A 20,849-nucleotide genomic window follows, 5' to 3' on the forward strand; every position below is an offset into this window, starting at 1 on the left:
TAGTTTAAAGAAGTACGAAGAGTTGTGTACACAGAGGCAGCTGCAAAAGCCTCCTTCACGCTGTTTTTGAATGGCTCTGTGACAAAGAGGTGATTTCCATATCAAAGTGTGTGGTTTACTGAAGCTGAAGTGTAAGCTGTATGCGATTACGATGACATAAAAATGTCAGTTCAGAAGTCCTGCATCCATCTAATTTGGTTTTATGCAGTATTGAATTTATTTTTTCCAAACTCAAAAAGAGGTCTGATGCGAAGACCAAATTTGTTTTTCAAAAACTGCTTTATGTAATTTAAAACATCAGAGTTGCTTGATTTTGGGATTGCTTCAATGTTGGGATTATTGGTTTTTTTTCTCCCAACATGCCAAGTAGTGACTCTCAAAGAGAGTAGAATTGGGGTGTTATATATTATTCTGATCGAACAGTGGAGGGAGACAGGACTTTACTTTTTCAGCACTCAACTGGAAAATATCTTCTCTCCTGACTATATTATCTGCCTTCTCTTAGCGGCCAAAAAGACCCAGTGGCTGGAGAAGGAGGAAAAGGCGCGGCAGCTCAGGGAGCAACAGCTGGAGGAACGACGCAGGAAGCTCGAGGAGCAGCGGATCAAGGCGGAAAAGCGGCGAACGGCCTTGGAGGAGAGACAAAAACAGAAACTAGAGAAAAACAAAGTATGTTTGGAAAAGCAATACATGTAATGTGATGCTTCAGCACCTTTGAAAGTGATGACTGCTAGATTTTAAGGTGAAATTTCAATGCACTCTGTCTGTGGGAGAGCACCTGAACTAGGTCAGCTGCTAGTTTCAATTTAGGGATTTAGGATTTTCGTCAGGGACTCATCAGCTACACAGGATTCAGGCTGCTCAGTTCACAGACATACATGCCATCCCTCCATATAGACTTAAAATGAATTCACATGCTAAAGACTGATATCTGTTCTGGTATCTGTTTCAGGAACGGTATCAGGCGGCCATCAACAGGTCAACAAAGAAGACGTGGGCAGAAATCCGACAGCAGAGATGGTCGTGGGCTGGTGCACTAAGCCAGAACTCAAGCCAGAAAGAGGGTGAGTATACTGGTGCCTCCTAGATAATGTAGTTTTTCTGAGGAGAAAATTATTTTGCCTCAGTATTACTTATATCAGTTCTACTTGGATCTGTTTTTTTTAATGGGACTTTCATGTTTCAGCTATAGCAACTTTGCATGATCATTGTTCAAAATGGTCCCTATTAACCTTTGTTTGTTTCATTTGCTGTTTGAAACAAACTATTTGAAGTCTTTTTCTCTTCCTTTTTAGTCAGCTTTGTTCTGATTGGCTGCCTCTTATAGACAGAAGATGGGAAAAGCAGCTGTGTTTGTCATCTACGCTCACACTCAGAACCGTGTGTCTGAGATGGCCTTATTAAAGATATCTGTGGTCAATGACATCATTCATAGCAAAGAGTAGCAGAAAAGCTGTATGAAATTAAGAGTTTAAAGCAGCCTGAAGTCTGGGCTGTTGGCTGATCCCATTTCAAACTTTGGCCAACATTATGTAGATGACAAAATAAAGAAACAGATAACAGACCTGCTTTAATGATGCAGTTTAAAATAATTGCACATCAAATTCTCCTTCGCTTTCTCTTTTTTTCTGCTAAAGTTGGTCATTTGGCCTGTAAAATATTACAGCTGTTATAGTTTTCCAATTCGCGTGGTGGTCAATTTTACATTGGCATACATTCTCTTGATGGAGCAGACATCAATATTTGTTTGATGGATTTAACACCAAACAAATATTTGATAGTATGAAACCATATCGGTAACACCGCCAAAGCATTTAGATGTGCTGCAGTATGAAATTGGTGCATTATCACCTTGTTCAGATGATACACCAAAACAAATTTTATTGCCTGCTTCTTATTCCCAGCAGTAATCAATAGCTTAGACATTTGCAGTGTTATGACAGGCAGATGATGCCAGCAGTACTCTGTTATATTTTAAACTGGATATGTCTTTACTACATCAGTCACGCTTTTCCTCCTTGAACGCATTTCTGTCAGTACACACTGTTTTGTCTCTTGAACACACTGTTACACGGCTCTTAGCCACTGATCGTGACCAGACTATATTGATTGCACAAAGTGTATGTGTGTTGCAGTAAGTAGCACGGCACCGCTGACTAGCAACAAGATTCAATTTGTTGTATGCAGTTGCTTAATTTGGGGCTAATAAGTGTCTTGACAGTCCAACAGCCAATTAGATCAGAGCCTTGGTGGTACGCTTTGATGAATGCTTCTGTACCGTGAGCTCCTGTGAACATGAAGTGTCCCATGTTCCATTTTATGCCATGTAATCGCTTCAGCCATATGCCAGGGGAATTATGGACACTCAAACCAATCTCCTTTTCCTCCCTCACTCACCAGCCTGCTGTCGGTCAGATGATGGGAGTAAACAAGTGTAAATAGGCGCCAGTGGAACATTTGAGAGCTCTAGATGTTTGTTTTTGTCCTTTGGAAATGCTCAGATGTATACATCTTAGCCTCAATCAAAGAGCATACTGCATCATGTGCTGGATTTGTGTGTTTAAACCCACAGTCATGCTCAGCCGACTTTAATGCTGCACCTCCGTGACCACTAAATTGTCCAAGTCATTTGGAGAAAGAGAAGGTTATCCATCGATTGGACTGTGTTTAAGGGATATGAAATTGGGACAGATACAAGTATTGCACATGGATGGTTGCTCTTTTGAAGCGCCAGTTTACGTCAGCAGCTTTGAAATTAGTTTACATTTCCCTGTAGCCACTTCCCATCACATGTTTCCTTGTCAGGGTTGTATTTAATGTGCCATTCTTTTCACTGGGTTTGTTTTAGTGGCCTGAAGAGGCGGCTTTTAAAGGTTCCTTCTATATTTGACTTGCAATAGTAGATAAATGCAGATATTTCCTTAGTTAGTTAATGTAGCTATGAGAGTTGTTTGCACTAGATTATATAAATTGAGGCTGAGTGCTTATAAGTTGTATCAAATTTAGTGTATGTGTTCTTAACACCTAAAAATTAACATAACTTTTTAAATTGAAGTCATGTCCAGGTTACGTTGAAGAATCCACAAACATCACTGGTGGTAGTTTTACTGGAGTTACTTGCTCACCAACAAAATTGTGCTGATAGAAACTGTGCAGAGGAAGTGGTACAGAGTTATTTGGAAAAGAAACAAGAAGAAGCAAAACAAAAATAATATTTCTTTCACTTCCACTTCATTGAGCTCGCAGAAACAATATCTGATTGTAAGAGTAATAATACTGTGCTACAGTACAGTTAGAGTTTGGTTATGTGACACTTTGTTAGGAGTATCCACAAAGAAATATCATTCTTTAAATGCATGTTTTGTGCCACGGGTGGTCTGTCTGTACACTTGAAGGCTTGCAGAGGTGAACAGATCTCTTCCCGTGTGCATGTTTACAATCAATGGATGGTATTGTGCGGTCAGCACACAAGAATAGCCCTGGATTGGGTTGGATTACACTTGGTGTCGTTGCCTTTACAGTGAGTGGGTATAAATTTGTAAAGGCATCACCTCAGCATAGCCCATGACGTCACACAAGCTCCACATCTTCTTCTCAAACCATGTGACCTGTGTGAACATCTGTGTGGCGCTCTCTTGGCTTCTTAGGCAGATGCTCTGTTTCAACGGTCAACCTGCCCAAACACGTGGACTCTGTTATAAACAAGCGACTCTCCAAGTCCTCCGCCACGCTCTGGAACTCGCCCAACAGAAGTAAGGCTACATCTGGAATGCCCCGCTCCTGTTTTAAATGTCCATCATTCTGACACTGCCAGCACTACCGAACCTGTCCATCATTGTCTTTTTTCAGTTACTTCTTCCCCTTTGATTTCAATCCTCTTCTTGCTTGATGGTTGATATTTGACCCATTTCCATCTTCCAAAAATCACAAGTTGTTTTTTTTTCATTCCAAACTTTGGGTTGTGGTTTTGTTTGACATGCTCTGCATGCTCATATTTTGATATGGGAGTATTCCTAGTGGCGTTTTACTGTCCTTTGGTTGGTTAATTGTGTGGTGATGGCCTTTTCATTCCTGATGTGCCCAGTCCTTTTGTGTCCATTTGTCACCATAACGTACTGAATCACAGCCGTCTTTTTGTCTTAAATGTTTTTATTGATTTAATTGGTTTTTGTTGATTTCTTTAAATCGAGTTTGTGTCTCCAAGCTTAAGATGAGTATAGCTTTTTATAGCTCTACAGTTAACAAGGCCACTGCATACTTCTACACAGTCAGAGAAGAAAGTTAGTCAGTGAGTCAGCATTTTCTTAATGTATTCTCCTCGGAGCAGGTACTGTTCCTCTGTACTGGTAGAAAAAAAATCGACGGGTAACTTCCTCACTTGTCTTTTTTCCCGTCACAGTTAAAACTCCCAAACCTTACTCATTCTACATCTTACACCCAAATGAGACGCAGGATTCTGCTTCTTCTCCGTTTGTGCACAAGGCTGTCTACAAAAGAATTACCAATAACCCCTCTTCTCCTCGGTCATACCCATGCAGGTCAAGGTTACAGTGGACACATATACTGGCCTATTTTTCTTCTTTAAGTGGTACTGGTGTTTTATTGGTTTATTGTATGGTTCTTCTGGATTGCAGATGCAGTTCTACACTACACTTCTACACTTTACATTTGGTGTTGGGTGAGGAGTAACATTTCCCGTTTAACCACGAATGTGAGCTGAGATATAACAAAGCTTCCTCTGGTTCACGGCATCCCATTATCATGTATCTTTGGAGATAATTGAATTATTTTATTTTTCCTTCTTGCAGCGCGCAGCCTTGCGTTGAGTCCGTGGGAGAGCAGCATAGTCGACCGGCTGATGACACCAACTCTTTCTTTCCTCGCCCGGAGCCGCAGTGCTGCTAGTGTCCTCACAAATGGAAAAGACGGTCGTAAGTTTTCTTCTTTTTTTAAAAGCCTCAAATGAGTTGTTGCCGTCAGTGTGAATTTAGTGAATACTATTAGTATATAAATGTTGGCAAGGCTTAATTATTTGTTGCTCTGTTCTTTAGACTCTCCTCTCTGCCCTCGTTCAGCCTCAGCAAGTCCGTTGACCCTGTGTGGCCATCAGCCGCACCACCGCTGCTCTGACCGCTGGAGGGTGACGTCCAGCTCACCAGATATCACCCAGCGTCAACGCAGGCGGAGCTCCACACCTGTAAGTCTGCATAATTACCTATATGACATTATTATATAATCTATATGCTGTTTCAAATCTGCTTCTTTTTGCTTTGCATGTTGATATTTTCCATCTTTATACAGATGGATAAAAACAAGAAGGAAAAGAAAGACAAAGAAAGGGAGAATGAAATGGAAAAAAGTGCCATCACTAAAGAAAAAGTGCTGAAGAAGAGACAGTCTCTACCTAGTATGAGACATAGACCTGATCCAAGGTAAAACACTTAACAGATTTAATATTGGCTTGAATATTTCACCACTATCAGTACTGTGAGTTATATATATTTTATGGCTGCAGTGCAACATTTTTATTCCATTTAGTTACAAAATGTCAAAAGAATATCAACAAGTTTTGAGTCGAACAGAGAAATTTAAGCTTTTCACATTTTAGTCAGATATCAGCTCACAGATCAATCTTCTGTTAGTAAATCATCTAATCATCTAACTGGTTCTATCAATAACTTATGATGAAGAATAATCCAGTGAAATTACAAAAACGAAAGACAAAATGAAGCTAACAATAAAGACTCAACAGACTGTATAGCATACCTATATAGAAATCAGTGAGGGGATAGCATGCTAGCATGCAACTTATTTACAGTAGAGTTTTCTTGGATAGTCAGCATATCAGCAACAGTCTCGAGTTAAGCATATTTGGTGGCCAATTTCATATATTCTTATTCTTATTTATTTTATCGGTGGATTAAAATATTCACCATATATACTACTAAAGTTCAGATGTTGCTAACCAGTTAATCCAGGCCCTGGACCATGTAGTGCATGCGTGGAAGCATCCACATTTGGCACATATACACAAAAATAAATCACAGAAACCTGAGTTCAATGCTAAACATTTTCAATAAATGTCTGGCCTCTGGGAAACCTAGCAAAAAGCTCCAACCCCCATGTAAAGTCAAAATGTCAAAGCTACCATCTCAGTTTAAAGTTTACATTATTCCATAACCTTAGAACCAGTTAAGAAATCTAAGTTATAATAACGCACCCTTTTTACTCTTTTAAATACGCAGAAACAAAAACTGCATTGTAAACCAGATTAGCCTTGGATGCACCTGACCTGCAGCCTGTTTCTGGTCAATGACTGGGTTGGTTTGGGTCTGTGCTGCAAAGACTTCACATTTCATGCATTGCTTGAGCATATGCATTGAGTGAATACCCAAGAATTTACCCTCTAATCCCCTGGTCCCAGAATAAATGACATCCATGGCAGAAGGGATAGAAAAGAAGAAAAAAAAAATCAATTTCTTTTGACTCAACAAAAAGGCAGCAAAGAGCTTGGCAGAGCAGTCAGCGCCAGAGGCTCAAGGGGGGAAAAAATCTTCAGCATAATGGATGTTGTTCCTCCAAGTGCTGCATTGCTGGGATGCTAACTGATAATGCACTATAAGGCATGATGCAATGTTTGAGTGCTTTGACTGCTGAGATCCTGTGCCGATGTCAGAGTTTCTTAAGGACATGTGCCATTTTAAGCATTTCAGGCCAGGTCTAAATAAATAATGTGGTACGAGAGTACAACGCTGAGAACTGTTGACACAATTTTCCATCCTTCAGCTTTTGTTTTTACTTTTTTCCAGTCCTAGTCCTTTATCAAGACAACGGCCAGCGTCCCCTGCCACACCCAAGGGCAGAACTGCCTCTCCCAGCCCTGCTGCCTCCCCCAAGCCTCCGTCAGCACGCGGAAGCCCGTCAACCCCGAAGGCCCGGCCCAAAAGAGCCAGGACCCCTGCCAGGATAGACCACCGGACCTCTTCACCTGCCCCTCTTGAGAGAGTGAGACAGCCCCATAGGCCAGCCACCCCAGAAGAAAAAAAGAGTGAGTACAAAAAGGAGTGATAATCATGTCCTTCAGACAGGACTATAATTAATTTCAAATCAATTCAAGCAGTTAGTGAAATGATTTGTCCAAAGTGAGTTTGGATGGTAGACTCTGTCTCTCTGTGTTAGCCCTGTGGCAGACTGGTGACATAGTTCAATTATGAACAGCTTCTCTCTATTTTTATTGTCTTCCCAAAGAGATTCCCTCTGCCTGTGACTGAACAGAAAAACACATGCAGTGAAATTGAAACAGTGGTCAAAGATTACCGTCAAGCATAATTAGTCATGGAAATAAAGGGCGCACACTGAATGAGCCACACAGAGATCGTGGTCGGGGTCTTCTCTCGCACAAAGCTAAGAGGCTGTGCTAATCAGTCTTAAATATATAATTACTGCATTTGTAGGGTGAATGGCTGTGGTTGTTTACAGTTTAATAATAATTAACAGGCATCTCTTTATGAAAGCAAATACATTTCTGTGACTCTCCGCTTACAATACTGTTATTTCTTTTAGGTTCCCCTGTGGCTCCTGCAATTGTTGTATCCTCAGCTACTGCCAATGCATCAGGCACACCAGTCACAGCCAGCGCCATTTCCTCCTTGCCCGAGCCAGCCAATTCCTCTCCCTCTGTGCGTGCAGTGTCACCTGCACCCTCTCCATCCGCTAAGCCCATGGCAGGCACGAATGACCCAGAAGAGGCGGCTCGTATTCTGGCAGAGAAACGCCGACAGGCCCGAGAGCAGAGGGAGAGGGAAGAGCAGGAACGCCGCGAACAGGAAGAGAAAGAGAGGTCAGCTGGTTTTTAAAATGCATGCAAAGACAAAACGGTGACTATGCAACTCCTGTAAGCTGTGGGAAGTTTTTGAACTATGTAATATTCTCCTTTTCTTGTCAGCTATGCCAAAACCTGTACAAAAGGTTATAAGTGGGAATAAATATTAAAAAATACTTGGGCAAAAACAACATTTTGCATATCATTGTGAGGAAGAAGCTGTAGATATAGAGTAGTAGTTGTTTATGCAGCAGAATAAACCCACTCTGGACATTTAGCTATTTTCTGGGCAAATTCTGTGTAAATGGTTACATGTAAGGCAAATCATGAAGGGCTGGATGGACTATCCAAGCATATTCAAGATGAATGACTCTGCATTATCTCCAGATGTGTAACCATTTTTGATTTTGACCACAGCAAGTAACTATTTACTCCCTGGAAACTGATTTGATCTTTTTTCGGCACTCTTAATTCCAATTGTTTCCTTTCTCGTTCACACTGCTTACACTACGAGTAAATCAATTTAAATTGTTTATGACATTCGGAGCATTTGGCAGACGACTTTGTAGATAAAATGTCTTTGAAAAAGAGATTTTAATCTCAAGAGACTTTATGGTTAACTAAAAAAAAATCTTATCTCAACCTTGTATTCAAACACTTCAGGATCCTGAGAGAGGAACGCTTAGCGAGGGAAGCAGAGGAGAGACAACGCAGGGAGGAGGAGGCACGGGCCATGGCTGAGGAGCAGAGGAAGAGGGATGAAGCGAAGAGGCTGCAAGAGGAGAAGGAGGCTCAGGAAAGGGCCAAAGCTGAGCAGGAGGAGAATTTACGGCTGCAGAAACAGGTATGCTGTCAACCTGCCCCTGGTTTCCAGAAGAGTATCAAGTGTATTTAAAGGAGTCTTGTAGTCACTCATCAGGTCTGGTTAGTTAGACGAGCATAAAACAGGACAACAGTCATAACTAGCTGATAACTCACTGTATTGCCACATCATTCCACTCTTCCCACCATGCCAAAACGTACACGGAAAACAATGAGACCCTTTCAGGTGCTGCTCACATTGACCTTGTCTGATATCATGTTCATCCTACAAACCCAGTCACCTATTTTGGGATGTTGTTGTCTTTTAAAGGTAAATATTAATCTGATCTGGTGAACATGGAGCGACACTGAATGTGGCCCCTTTAACCTTTCAGTCTGCCAGATAATCCGCCCGAACAGTATTGATTCTTCTTGTGTTTGCGGAAGTGGTTGTTGAGAACCAGATGACAATGAAGCTTGATAAGCAGAAAACAGAATGTGGCCATTCATCAGAGTGATCGATTATTCTGGGGTCGTGATTAATTGTGTCACTGCAGTATGTACGTTGCTATCAGATCAGGGCGCTTTGTCTCCCCCTTGTGGTTTGTCATAGAAGTGGCATTTGTGGTCAAACACGTTTCAGTAGAATTATGCAAAGACTTAAGTGTTGTCTTTCACTTTGAATCGCCCCCATGAAGCTGTAAATGTTGAAAATAGATCCTTTTGGCTCAAAGGTACAGAAAAATATCCCTTTTGTGGTCGTAGACAATAATTGCAGGGAGCAACCACACCCTTGTTACGTAAAAGGCATGTTATTTTGGCTGATGTTTTTTCCCTCTTCTGCTGCCATTAAAGTTGTGGTTGGATTTTTGCTTGTGTGTGTTTCAGAAAGAGGAGGCTGAGGCTAGAGCTCGGGAGGAGGCGGAGAAGCAGCGCCTGGAGAGGGAGAAACACTTCCAGAAGGAGGAGCAGGAGAGGCTGGAGAGGAAAAAGGTAGGGCTATACATCTGTCCTGCCAATGTTGTTTCTTTCAGCCAAGTAACTGAATTCCAAAAAGGAAATGGATATTTATGGGTTGTAAAGGATCATAAATGCAAAAATATCCCAGCTTGGATTTTTTTGGAATAATTTTTTTTTTTTAAAGTCCAAAGTTGTTTTTTTGTCTAACTGTCCTGTAGTGCCGTTTATCTATTTTTGGTGGGAGCTGGATTGTGTAGTAGATTGTAAAAATGTCTGTCTTCTTTTGAATATAACTGAACTAAATAACACTCGTGCTTGGTGCTCAATATATGCAATACATGTGAGAAACTCAGAAGTGATTGTCTCTTTACAGCAATCATGACAAAGTGGCTAATAAATAAATAAATCAACTTGTGAGTAGTTTCACATAGCTCCACTCAGATATCATTCTGCAGAAGAAAGTGTCCATGTGCCTATGATAACAGTCTCATGCTAGTGGCAGCAAGACCAGATGAAAACATTAACGGTGTCCATACTCAGCTGTGCTGCATGTTTGGTTTCCTTCCAAATGCAGACGATGAAAAGAAGTTGAAATTGCTCACAACAATGTTTAAAAGTCATTATTTCTGGAAGGAGACATTGCTACTGAGTTTTTAAAACGCATTTGTTGGCACTTTGAAAACCTCAAGGCATGTGCCATCGTTTTCCTTTATATTGATGACAAGACATAACAATCTGAATGCATCAGTAGCATTACATGCAAGTACATTCGATTTGGAGTTGAACTTTTCCTTTCGAAATACAGCATCTCCAAACAGTGGCTGATTTAAAAGAGGAAAATGTTCTCTTGCACGATACAGAGTAATGCCAAAATCAATTTTGTAGTCGGTTTACAAAAGCTCTCCTCCCCTGGTGGTGGTATATTCCAAGATACATTCATCCTGAGGTCGGCCCTTTTTACATGACAAACGCAGAAAGTTGAATCCCTGAAACAAGATGAATGATGTTTTTTGGCTTATCCTGGATCGGCTGTCTGCATGCCATGATTTAATAGGGCTTACAATGTGAATGAGCATTAAGCTATATATAAAACTAATAACAGCGAGCTAGCTGTGTCAGTCATCTGTGTGTGGATCCTTTCTCATGTGTACTGATACCTGGGCCTTTGGTGAACATATATTCAAGTATATCACACACATAAGATCGTGCCTCTGCAGGCTATCTAAGCCTTTCTTTCCCTCTCCTCATCTTCTCTCCATGTGTGAAAGGCTGTTATCTAGGCGTGTCAGGCCTAGCTCCGCCAGCTGAAGTTTTGCTGTTGACAGGAATTAGCCCACAAGAACAGCATGTCCTCTGCCCCAAAGACTTGCACCGCAGTCGCACTACACAAAACTCCTTTTACAGTCCTCTACCAAACCTAAGTGACTCAGTCTTATTACCTCAGCACAGGTGTTTATAGGTACCTCGAGCAGCACAACAACTCTTTACTCCTGAAACAGACATTTTGATGCCAAACTAGATACCAAAGCTGTGAGCGTGTGAGCGCTCCATATATGATCTTGGATCTTAAAAATGTCTCACTTTTATGAGTGGCAGCTGCAGCTATGATCTAGCTGTCCCAGGCTAGCTGTGTCCTCAAATAAAATTTTCATGTTGTTCAAACCTCTGTGCATACAAATTACCCATGCAGCGTTCTCTATATCACAGTGTAGCACACGCTTACCCTTTCTGTGTTTCCTGTTGTTCAGTATTCACTATTGTTTCAGCTCAGTACACCAACAGCGTTTTTACCCTCATTAGTCTAACCCACCACCCGATGTGCTTCAGTTTATTTTGAGCATAATAACCTGACTGCTTTAAAGAACTAATGAAAAGGGAAAGTTGAACCCTTAGCTTCTATCTAAACAATTCGGCAAGGTGTGTGGTCTAGTCCAGCCGAATAAGCGTAGCCAAATTTTCATCAAGTCAAACCAAATATTTTTTATAGATGTTGCATGAAGCCTATGTTTTACTGGTAATATGATATAACACAAGTGCCAGTATCATTGCGTTGTTGTCCACCAGTGCACAGAAAATGTACGTCTGCTTATTAGCATCTGGTTCCTTGTGGGGTATTATCTGTTTTATTCCTTTATTTATTCATTTTGTCTTCCTTTTGTAGCGACTGGAGGAGATCATGAAGAGGACACGGAAGACAGATGGAAGTGACAAGGTACATTTAAAAAAACCAAAACTTCTTTTACAAATTGAAAAAATAAAACTTAGTTTTGCTGTAAAAGTGACTGAAATTCTCTCCCACTTTCACAGAAAGAGACAAAGTCCTCCCCAGTCGAACATGTCAATGACAAACAGGCAGAGAGTAGCAAAGGTAAGCCAAGCATCAGTCTGGACTTCCCCTCAGCCTTTTACAAAACATCCCTGAGTGAAATCATTACCCACTACTAGCCTTTAATCTGCTTGAATTACAAAGGATAATTGTCTTAACTCATCTCCCATTAATGTGTTATCTAGGAAGGGATTTAAAACAAAGTGGACGTCTTCTGGCCAGCTGGTGTTCAGAATACTCTTAGACTTTTACTGCTTCGATTAAACTCAAAAGAACTCAATTTTGGTAGATTCTACTGGCGTCTATAAAATACTTTCCACTGATGTACACATAAATATCAGTCTACCTCTTTTACCTCTTCCATAGCTTGCACAAAACAAAGCACAGATATGTCATATGCTTGTTATCAGTTCCCCTGTGAGTAAGATTCAGAGAGGGATGCACTTTTAAAAGGCCTATTATACATTTCCCCTCATATCCTGTACAGCTGGAGTTGCTCTTTGCAGAATAGGACCCATGTGGCCTTAGTTTGTTGTCCAATCCCTCGGACTGAGGAGAATTGAGTGGAAGAGTCAGCTTATGGCAACAGCCTGCAGCAGTCTACATTCATTAGAGAGACTTTGAATAAAACAGTGATACATGTGTTGCTGCAAAGTTTTCAGACATAAACTACTCTCTCCCTACTTAACAATATCCTTACTAGCGAAATTTTAACATCACACGTTATAAATGAGTAAGATGGAAATGCAGTTTGTGTCAAATTTCACAAATTTCACATTGCAAGGAGACACTAGCGAGCCATTAAGTGGATTGAGACCTGGCAGAAATGCCTTTTAGTTCGTCATGTGTGAGTGTGAATGTCTTCGTTTTATGATATACATGAGGTCAGAAAACTGGACGTCTGCACCTCAATGTTCGAACCCAAATGTTTAAATGACCATTTGAAAATGATGACTAGAGTTTGGCATTTTATTGTGAACGTTTTGAAAAGGATGCAGATTTGGGGGTTGAGTACCCACTCGGGAGGTGTTTCTCCACAGCTATTAAGACTCTGAAGTTAGCAGCTGGTGTGCAATGTCAAAAGAAAATAAAAATGTCTTTTATTTACTTAGCATTATGGTCCAGCCTGATCATTTTCTCTATGTTGCTTTACAGTGTTTTGGATATTTAGCAGCAAGATCAGGATTGCTTGCAAATATATTATTCTGTAGAGAGTCATGTAGGCTAGATAAAGCCTGGTCTTCAATGTTAGTTCTTTTTTCTGTGTTTGGTTCTAACAGTTAGTTTGACAGTGCTAATGTTTATTTATTTTAATGGTGGTTGCAGCTGCAGCATGCATGTGTTTAATCAAATGCAGTACACCTACGTTAATCAAATATCCTCCTATACCAGGAAAGTACCAGCTCAGTAATAGGAGCTAATAAGACGATAAAAAATAACTACTAACAGATACACTAGTCTCCTGTTACTGCGACGCAGAAAAAATGTGGGTACTATCACCAACAGTTGAAAAGCACCAAAAGTGCTGATTCTCCTTAAGAGAGTAAAAAGAGGATGCACACGTGTGTGTGTTGAGGTTAGCCTGACACATCTCAGGGTTAACACACGGTGTGGGGTGGGATGTTTTATCTCTGTGGTCACACTTAATGACTGTATTGCTTTGTTCTCTCTAGCATCTGCTGACTACCAGCCAACGCCTGAGGTCGGCATTCCCAACAACAAAACAGAAAACGGACAGGCCGATGTCAAGGAAAGGTAAAACTAAAGCTTCTTTCGTTTCTTCTTTGTGTGCACATTGATGCAAGACCACCATGAACAGCACAAAACTTGTGCCAGGAGACCAAGCTGGGAGTTGACAACGAATCAAATCAGCAGGAGGTTCACGTTGCTGTAAACCTCAAGAGAAAACACAAGAAGCCCCATGATTCTGGCCAACAGTAAACAGTTATAACAGTGGGAGAATGATTTGGTATTTAAAAATGTTTACTCTTTGCATTTGATCATGCTTCTTGGGACCATTTAAAAAAAAAAAAGAATCCTCCTATTGTGGTGGGATGACTCATTTGTTTTATGAGTCATTCGGACCCATCCTGACCCACCCATGATTTATGTCTTCCTCTCCAACAGCCTCTCAATCCAAGCAGTTAATGGGGTCCAGGCTACGAAGCTTGAAAACGGTCTTTCGACAAAAGAAGACACTGTCCACTTGGAAGACATCATCCATCTCACAAATCACGGCAACTCCACTAACGGAGCCTTGGACAAGTCTGAGACCAGCATGCCCACAGAGCCCATCCTTTCTTTTGAAAGCGAGGAGTCATTCATGAAAAAGGCAGGCCCAATGAAGCCTCAGCATGCTGCGGGTACAGAATTACAAACTGCTTTAATATACACAAGTGACAACAGCGCAAACATTTGTAACACAAACATGGAAAAGACAATTTACTTAACACAATCTGAAATGATTCATGAAAATATAAATAGAATAGATGAAATGATGCAGGGGAAAAAGCTACAATAGCAATCGTTCCACCACTGTTGAAATGAGATATTGATGGAGTGTTTTCCACAACTGGCTGACCCATGCTGAAAAGGTCTGGCTGTGCTTTGTAATGAGAGTCCACTTCTCTCCTTCTAGTTAACTTTTTAAGTCCTCGTTCAGGCTAGAGTTCAGGATTGTAAAATAAAAGATGAGGTTTTATTGACAGAGGTAAAAACTAAATCTAAATATATCTCCAATGAAAATTATGCAGATTCAGGCATGATTCATCTGCATCGACCTAGTTCCCATCACCCAATTTGAAAACTGCTGTACAAGGTACCATAAATGGGGTTATTGTCCTTGGCACGGAGCAAGAGAACCTGAATGTGTACTTAATATAAGGTGCAAGTCATCACCCCGGTGAAAGCGAGTCCCCCCTGAGGAGAGGAAGGTGTGGCATGGAGAGAATACCTACACTCACAAGGGGGTGGAGACGGGATATAAAAGAAATAGTGTTGGGAAGGGTGCTGAGAAGGAGGGTATCTTTATACTGTTGACAGCTTTTATTCAAAGTGTCTCACTGACTTGGACCGGGACCCAGTGAGGAATTCCAAGAATGACAGAGGTGATGAGACCCTATCCACAAGTGCTTCACTGCCAGGGGTTAGAAACTGGACTCTGGAGTAATTAAGCTTCATATGACTCCTCATTCATCCTCTTCCCAGCAGCAACGTCAGCAGCACCCTGTCCTCCCCGTTGCTGCTAGATCCTAACTTTCACCTGTTATCCTGAAAGCAAGCCAGCGATCAGAAATACTATGTAAACCAAAAAGAACGATTACCTCTGTTTGCCCCTACTTTAATGAATATTTCACTACCTTTTTTTTAACTACTGCATACTTCTGGTAAGTGTGTAATTAAAAAGGGAACATTCTCACTTCTTATATGCACTCTTGTAAATCTGGATATGTGAGATGACTTTTAGTATGTCAGACTGATTTAATTTTACACAGCAGTTTCTCAGGAGACCGGTTTATTTTGAGGCATGCTTCTAGGGTTTATTTGAATGTTCATACTTGTTGAGGATATGGCCCTCATCGGTCCCACATGTGGCATTGTCAGTCAGATCGAGTTTTTATATGGTAGCTGCTGTTAACAGTAACATTCCCATCTCATTTCTTTGAGTCATGCGAGCTTACTGTTTGCTGCATGTAAAGACGACAATAAAGGTTTATGGGCATTCCAATTGCAACATGTTTTGCATCCTTTTGCATTTATCATTGTCACCAGGTTGGAGGTTTGCAGACCTTGCCATTACGCACTTCAACAAGGTTGAATATATAGTTTAATTTGTCTGTTAGCATGTTCATTAAGCTTGTATGACTGCTGCTCCATCTGGCCTTTAACACTTTTCTCTCTGCCTCATTCACAGAGGTCCTGTGACATATTCCAGCGCTGAAGTGCTTGTTGCCTTAGGCCACTGACCTTTCCTAGTCCTGCCAAAGCTCGCATTGCGAGCCCTGTGACCTGTGCCAATCAAAAAAAAGCAAGCATACTTCCCTCCGAAGATAAAGTGGGTCACAGAAGAAGATGACGACAAAACAACTGACAGAACAGGATGAAAGGTGTTGCCGCATACGGCACCGTTGCTATCGTTCATCAAACTCTTTGCAGCACCGATTCCATGCACCTTGCTACTCAACAGTATCATCCTTTGTACATTATAGTACAGCTGAGTAATGATTACAGTATACGGAAAAAGAACTGTTTTCTTTGCTCTTTAGTTATTTAACTAAAAGAAAAAAATTAAGACTGGGTACAACTTTGTGTATAATGTAAATGAACTTTACGTATCGGGAAAAGGAAGGTTGGATCAGTGGATTAAAGCTGTTTGAAAGGGAGTCATTTCATGCTACTCTATCATGAGTAGATATGAATAAAACCCAGATACTGTACATCCTGGTTTGTACAAAACTACCTGTACCGGTTTTTGAAAAAGGTAGACTGAGAAATCAGAAGATCTGAAATTAAACGTCACAAAGAATGGCTTGTTACTTTGTGTAAACATACTGTTGGTTCATGTCTAAACCTCAGCTATGATTGATTGTATGCATAACTGGATGTAATAATAAATCTGCAACCTTTACAATTAAGAAACTGTAAGTCATCAAAGGTCAAATGTCTGTAAACGGAGATCTCCTCCACTATTTAACAATTGAAGCCGTTTCCCTCCCCCACATGTGCAAGCATGACTTTTTTTTTTCTCATTTGAAATTCTGGCGCGTGTATATGCTATAGATATATTTTGATGTGCGATGTAAGGCCAGTGGGAATATCTCAAGTCTTATTAAAGACAAGTGGTCCAGTCTCTGTTCTAATCGTCCTTATGTCCCAACCGTTTAAGGATTTGATGCATTGTGAGATTATTCTTAGCCTGATTCAGATTAGTACACTTAAGAAATAGTTCATTTGTTATCAGTTGAATAGTTTTCTACTTTCATTTGCTTTGTTTACTTCAGACGCTCAACAGTGGCCCACTGTTACTGAAAGTAAAAAGAGAGCACATGCTAAGCAAAGGAAAACCGACATCTAAGCGGGACCACAAGCCTTACAGTCTGTGCAGCTAATGTGCTAGGCATGCAAGTTGGTTCAGCTGTCCATTTCTCTTTGGGTCTCCTTTTACAAAATCTCAACAGGGGGTACATGCCACTCTATCTGCTGGCCCTCTTTCACTATATTCTGCAGGCCTGTGGGAGATCTGGCACGCTGTGTTTGCAGCCCTGTAGGCAGCTGAAGTGTACACAAACACAATTTATGCCTCCTTCTACCACACGTGAAAACATGCCACGCTGATCATATAAATTATGTGACTATGTTCTAACCTTGGTAGAATGAGGGATTAGATTTTCAACTTGAAACTGTAACAGAGACCCCCAGTGGGCTACATAAGATGAAATCACTATGGTAAATACAGCCAAACTGTCACCAAAATGAAACCGAAAGCCAAAGACGGAAAACTCTCTGATTCATGATTAAGGAGTAGCTGATCAAGATTTAATGCAAGTAAAAAAATATCTATTTTTTTCAAACTGTTTGATAAAACACCGACGTTTTTTTGGGAACTGCTTTTCTTACGGTTTCATTATTGCTACAAATTGCCTCTTAAGTCAAGCTAATGCTCGCAAACTTTCTTAAAGCAACAGTTTTTGCAGTTACAGCTGCGTCACTGCTTCAAACTTTTTTTAAAACGTGTTAAATAACACACATCTTTAGCTCGTATACGACACAGCTTTAATCTGCAAGACAGTTGACTTGCATGAGCAGGATGTTAACTTCAACCACATCTCCTCATTAGTTCACTTTGTTGTTCCTAAAGTTGTCCAAATGAGTCTGCTGCTAAAAGCTGTATTCATCGACCCCACAAGAGGGTGCAGCACCGCAGCATGGACTGCACATTTGACTTCTCTGTTTTCAGGCTTTAAACTTTATTACTGCAGTGTGTCAAAAGAGGACACAAACTGAAATGTCCCCATTTTAAAAATCTCTATATTTTTTCCATTAATAATAATGATAAGATTTCTGCCATTTTGTGCAGCTGATCTGTCAGTCAATCCCTGGTAATGTGCCGTACTTCTCAGAGGGGACCTGAGGATTAGTGGGGACTATTTTTAGGGAGGTGTTGCAAAGCAGTGGACAGTTACAGGTTGATTAGTGCCAAGTTTCAAAATAAATTCTCACAGAATGAGGGGTGAAAAAAAAAAAAAAAAAAAAAGGAACTGAAGGAGTTGAATGTGTGGATGGGAAGGGTCATCCAAAAGCCAAGAGTGGTAAATGAATAAAGCAACTTTGTGCCAGTTGAGGTAGTCAGATTGTCCTGGAATAGCCAGGCCACGTGTTAAATCCACCACCAACATATGGTGTTCAAACCTGTTTGAATGATGGGTGTATTATCTCCTCTGCAAGTGTGCTCAGGAGGTGGAGGTGTCACAATTCTGACGATATTTTTACTCTCTTGCGTGAATAACGCCTTGTTAAAGCTCATATTAACAGCAATGGCAAAAAGGAAACAACCAGCTTCAGTCGCCTGAGGACTTTATAAGCATGGTGTCAAACGTTTAATGAAAGGTGCTCCATGTAGAGAATGCAGCCAGCCAAACACTGGACATACATTGACTGTTTTCCTGTCATAAATCTCTGCACTTGAGGACTGTATGGAATCTTGCAAATGTTTCTGAATGGCAAGTGTGTCTGCTCAACCTCTATTTCGCATAAGATGTGGGGGGTGGGAGGGGATCACACGATGGCGTCCCACTCCAGATAAGACCACCAATCGCAACCATCAAAGCTCATGTGCCTAACCTCTGTTTAGTGTTTATACTCACCCCTATCTTTATCTGCTCAGCAACAAGCTCTCTCTGAGCTGCTCTCAGATGGCAGGCAGTATTAATGAAAGGCCACAGAATGGCCAGCACTCACAGTAAGCGTGCTTCTCAATCCCTGGCAGAACTGTGGGAGCAGAGCAACCTCTTAGCTATTCTGATTAGAGATGGCAAGTTTTAAGGGTAACCAGGCTCTAGACCTTCTACTCCCCCCACCCCTAGAGAACTGATAACATGGAACTTTCTGAGGTTGCAGAAAGGACCCAGGGACTTGGATCGCATCAGAGGTAGACTTTGAGGACAAGTAGCAGCTGAGCCTACATGGACAGCTGTTGGATCATTGTCACAAACTGTCGGATGGAAGCTCTTTGATGAGATTCTGACGTTTCATCAAACCTCAAGTATTTAAAGAGTCTGGCCTCTGTGTTGCACTCTGCATTTGTGTTATTTTGAGCTGAGGGCATGCAATGTTTCCCCTGAATAAAAGCATGCTCCGATAAAGTGGGAACAGATTTACTGGACAAGTAGGCATTAACTTTAAGAAAGCATCTGCTTTGTGGTCAACTTGTACTGAGAATCTTTTGTTAACAGCTAATAACAAAATGAAGGTTTGAATAACTGACTTGCTAACAGAAGGCTTTTATTGGCTTTTAATGTCAAGAATTTGTGCCAGAACAAATGCTTAACAATAAACTGTGCAGACTGTAAGTAGCAAACTCTGCTAATTGCAGACTTGATGAAGGTCCCATATTGTGAAGATGCACTTCAAATACTTAAAATAAACGCTGCCGTGTTACGACCAGTAAAAATATGAGGTTGCTTACTCCTTCCATTCCTCCTAGTATACGTACAACTACGTGCCCTCTCAGACTGACCAGAGAGAATATCCAGTTTCCACATAAAAACTGAAAAACGAATAGCCGCCAAGCTAACTGCTTGCTTCTTCTGAGATGATTGCCCAGGGGAGAACATATGATGATGCTAACTATTTGAATTTATGTGAAAGGGGAAGTTTCCACAGGACTTTATGCAGTCCTAAGAAAAACTACACTACTTCCAATATAAATGAGGTCACGACTAGCAGCCAGGTGCTGCCAATCAAATACACTTGATTAACTGATCATCAACAAGTGTAAGCACCTCTATAAACGCAGAGGTTAAGGAAGATTGCTGCTCTGGAGCATTCAGCTGTGTGCTCCACAGACCTCCTAGGAGTGGATGTCCCAGCAAATTCACCCCAAAGGTCAAACCTCAGAGAAACTTAAAAAATACAAACCCCAAGAGCTACGTTTCAGATTTTACAGGAAGCGGTTAGCATGTTAAATATTAAAACTCACAATAGTACAATTAGAAAAAGACTGAAGAAGTGGCTGGAAGGGCTACATAGAGAAAGCCTCTTCTCTCATAAAACAACATGGCAGCACGACTAAAGCTCGCAAAGATGCATGTGAGCAAACCACAAGCACTTATTTACCATAATGTGCGTGGAAAGCTTTTAACCTGTCCCCCACAAGTGCGTACACAACATGACACTCGGATTTATGAAACATACGCACCGGCCTATTTTGATCTTACCACACTGTAATCATTCTGAACCAGCAGGCTTGTGCAGTCTGCATCCTACCTGCCACGTTTACTCGTTTACCTGCAGGTGAAACGGAGAAAGTGATGAATATAGCGTAGGTTACGTCATAGGAGTTCAGAGGAGTTTGTTTTGATCTCATACATGCGGCGTAGATTTAAAAATACCCCTAAGGCAAGAAATGAGGAGAAAGTTCAACTGAAGAAAGGCAAAAAAAAAAGGAAAAAATATATTTGTTTATCTTTTTATTACTACTTGTAGTAGTTGCAGTCTACATCTGCAACATCTACGTCTCACATCTGCATATGTGGCAGATATGCTGCACCCATATACTCCCTCAAGATCATTAACGCCTGCTTCTCAATTACTGCTGATAATGTTTCAGTCAAAGCCTTATGTGTCCTTGCACCAGAACTCTGGTCTAATCTAAGCTTAAAATACAAGCTTCCTTCAAGCTTTTGCACTTTCGTCATAAATGTGCTATGCAAATAAAATCTA

At 40.9% G+C, this 20,849-nt stretch overlaps 1 protein-coding gene across 2 annotated transcripts in view; it reads left to right on the top strand.

Annotated features, from left to right (window-relative positions):
* The window catches only part of map7d1a (MAP7 domain containing 1a), a 39,408-nt gene extending 22,662 nt beyond the window's left edge, over window positions 1-16,746 (top strand). For both annotated transcript variants that reach the window (XM_085366373.1, XM_085366375.1), the window contains 14 exons: window positions 506-669; window positions 953-1,064; window positions 4,809-4,931; window positions 5,052-5,197; window positions 5,302-5,432; window positions 6,810-7,048; window positions 7,564-7,840; window positions 8,486-8,666; window positions 9,512-9,616; window positions 11,745-11,795; window positions 11,891-11,951; window positions 13,583-13,664; window positions 14,037-14,272; window positions 15,823-16,746. In XM_085366373.1, coding sequence (XP_085222499.1) covers window positions 506-669; window positions 953-1,064; window positions 4,809-4,931; window positions 5,052-5,197; window positions 5,302-5,432; window positions 6,810-7,048; window positions 7,564-7,840; window positions 8,486-8,666; window positions 9,512-9,616; window positions 11,745-11,795; window positions 11,891-11,951; window positions 13,583-13,664; window positions 14,037-14,272; window positions 15,823-15,833 — 1,919 coding nt within the window. In that variant the 3' untranslated portion in view covers window positions 15,834-16,746. The remainder of the gene's footprint in view (window positions 1-505; window positions 670-952; window positions 1,065-4,808; window positions 4,932-5,051; window positions 5,198-5,301; window positions 5,433-6,809; window positions 7,049-7,563; window positions 7,841-8,485; window positions 8,667-9,511; window positions 9,617-11,744; window positions 11,796-11,890; window positions 11,952-13,582; window positions 13,665-14,036; window positions 14,273-15,822) is intronic.
* Window positions 16,747-20,849: the final 4,103 nt, after the last annotated feature.

The sequence above is a fragment of the Diplotaxodon limnothrissa genome, linkage group LG11, assembly GCF_057381915.1.
Source record: "Diplotaxodon limnothrissa isolate DT_005_m linkage group LG11, D_limnothrissa_male_GT1.1, whole genome shotgun sequence".
Classification (NCBI taxonomy): Eukaryota; Metazoa; Chordata; class Actinopteri; order Cichliformes; family Cichlidae; genus Diplotaxodon; species Diplotaxodon limnothrissa.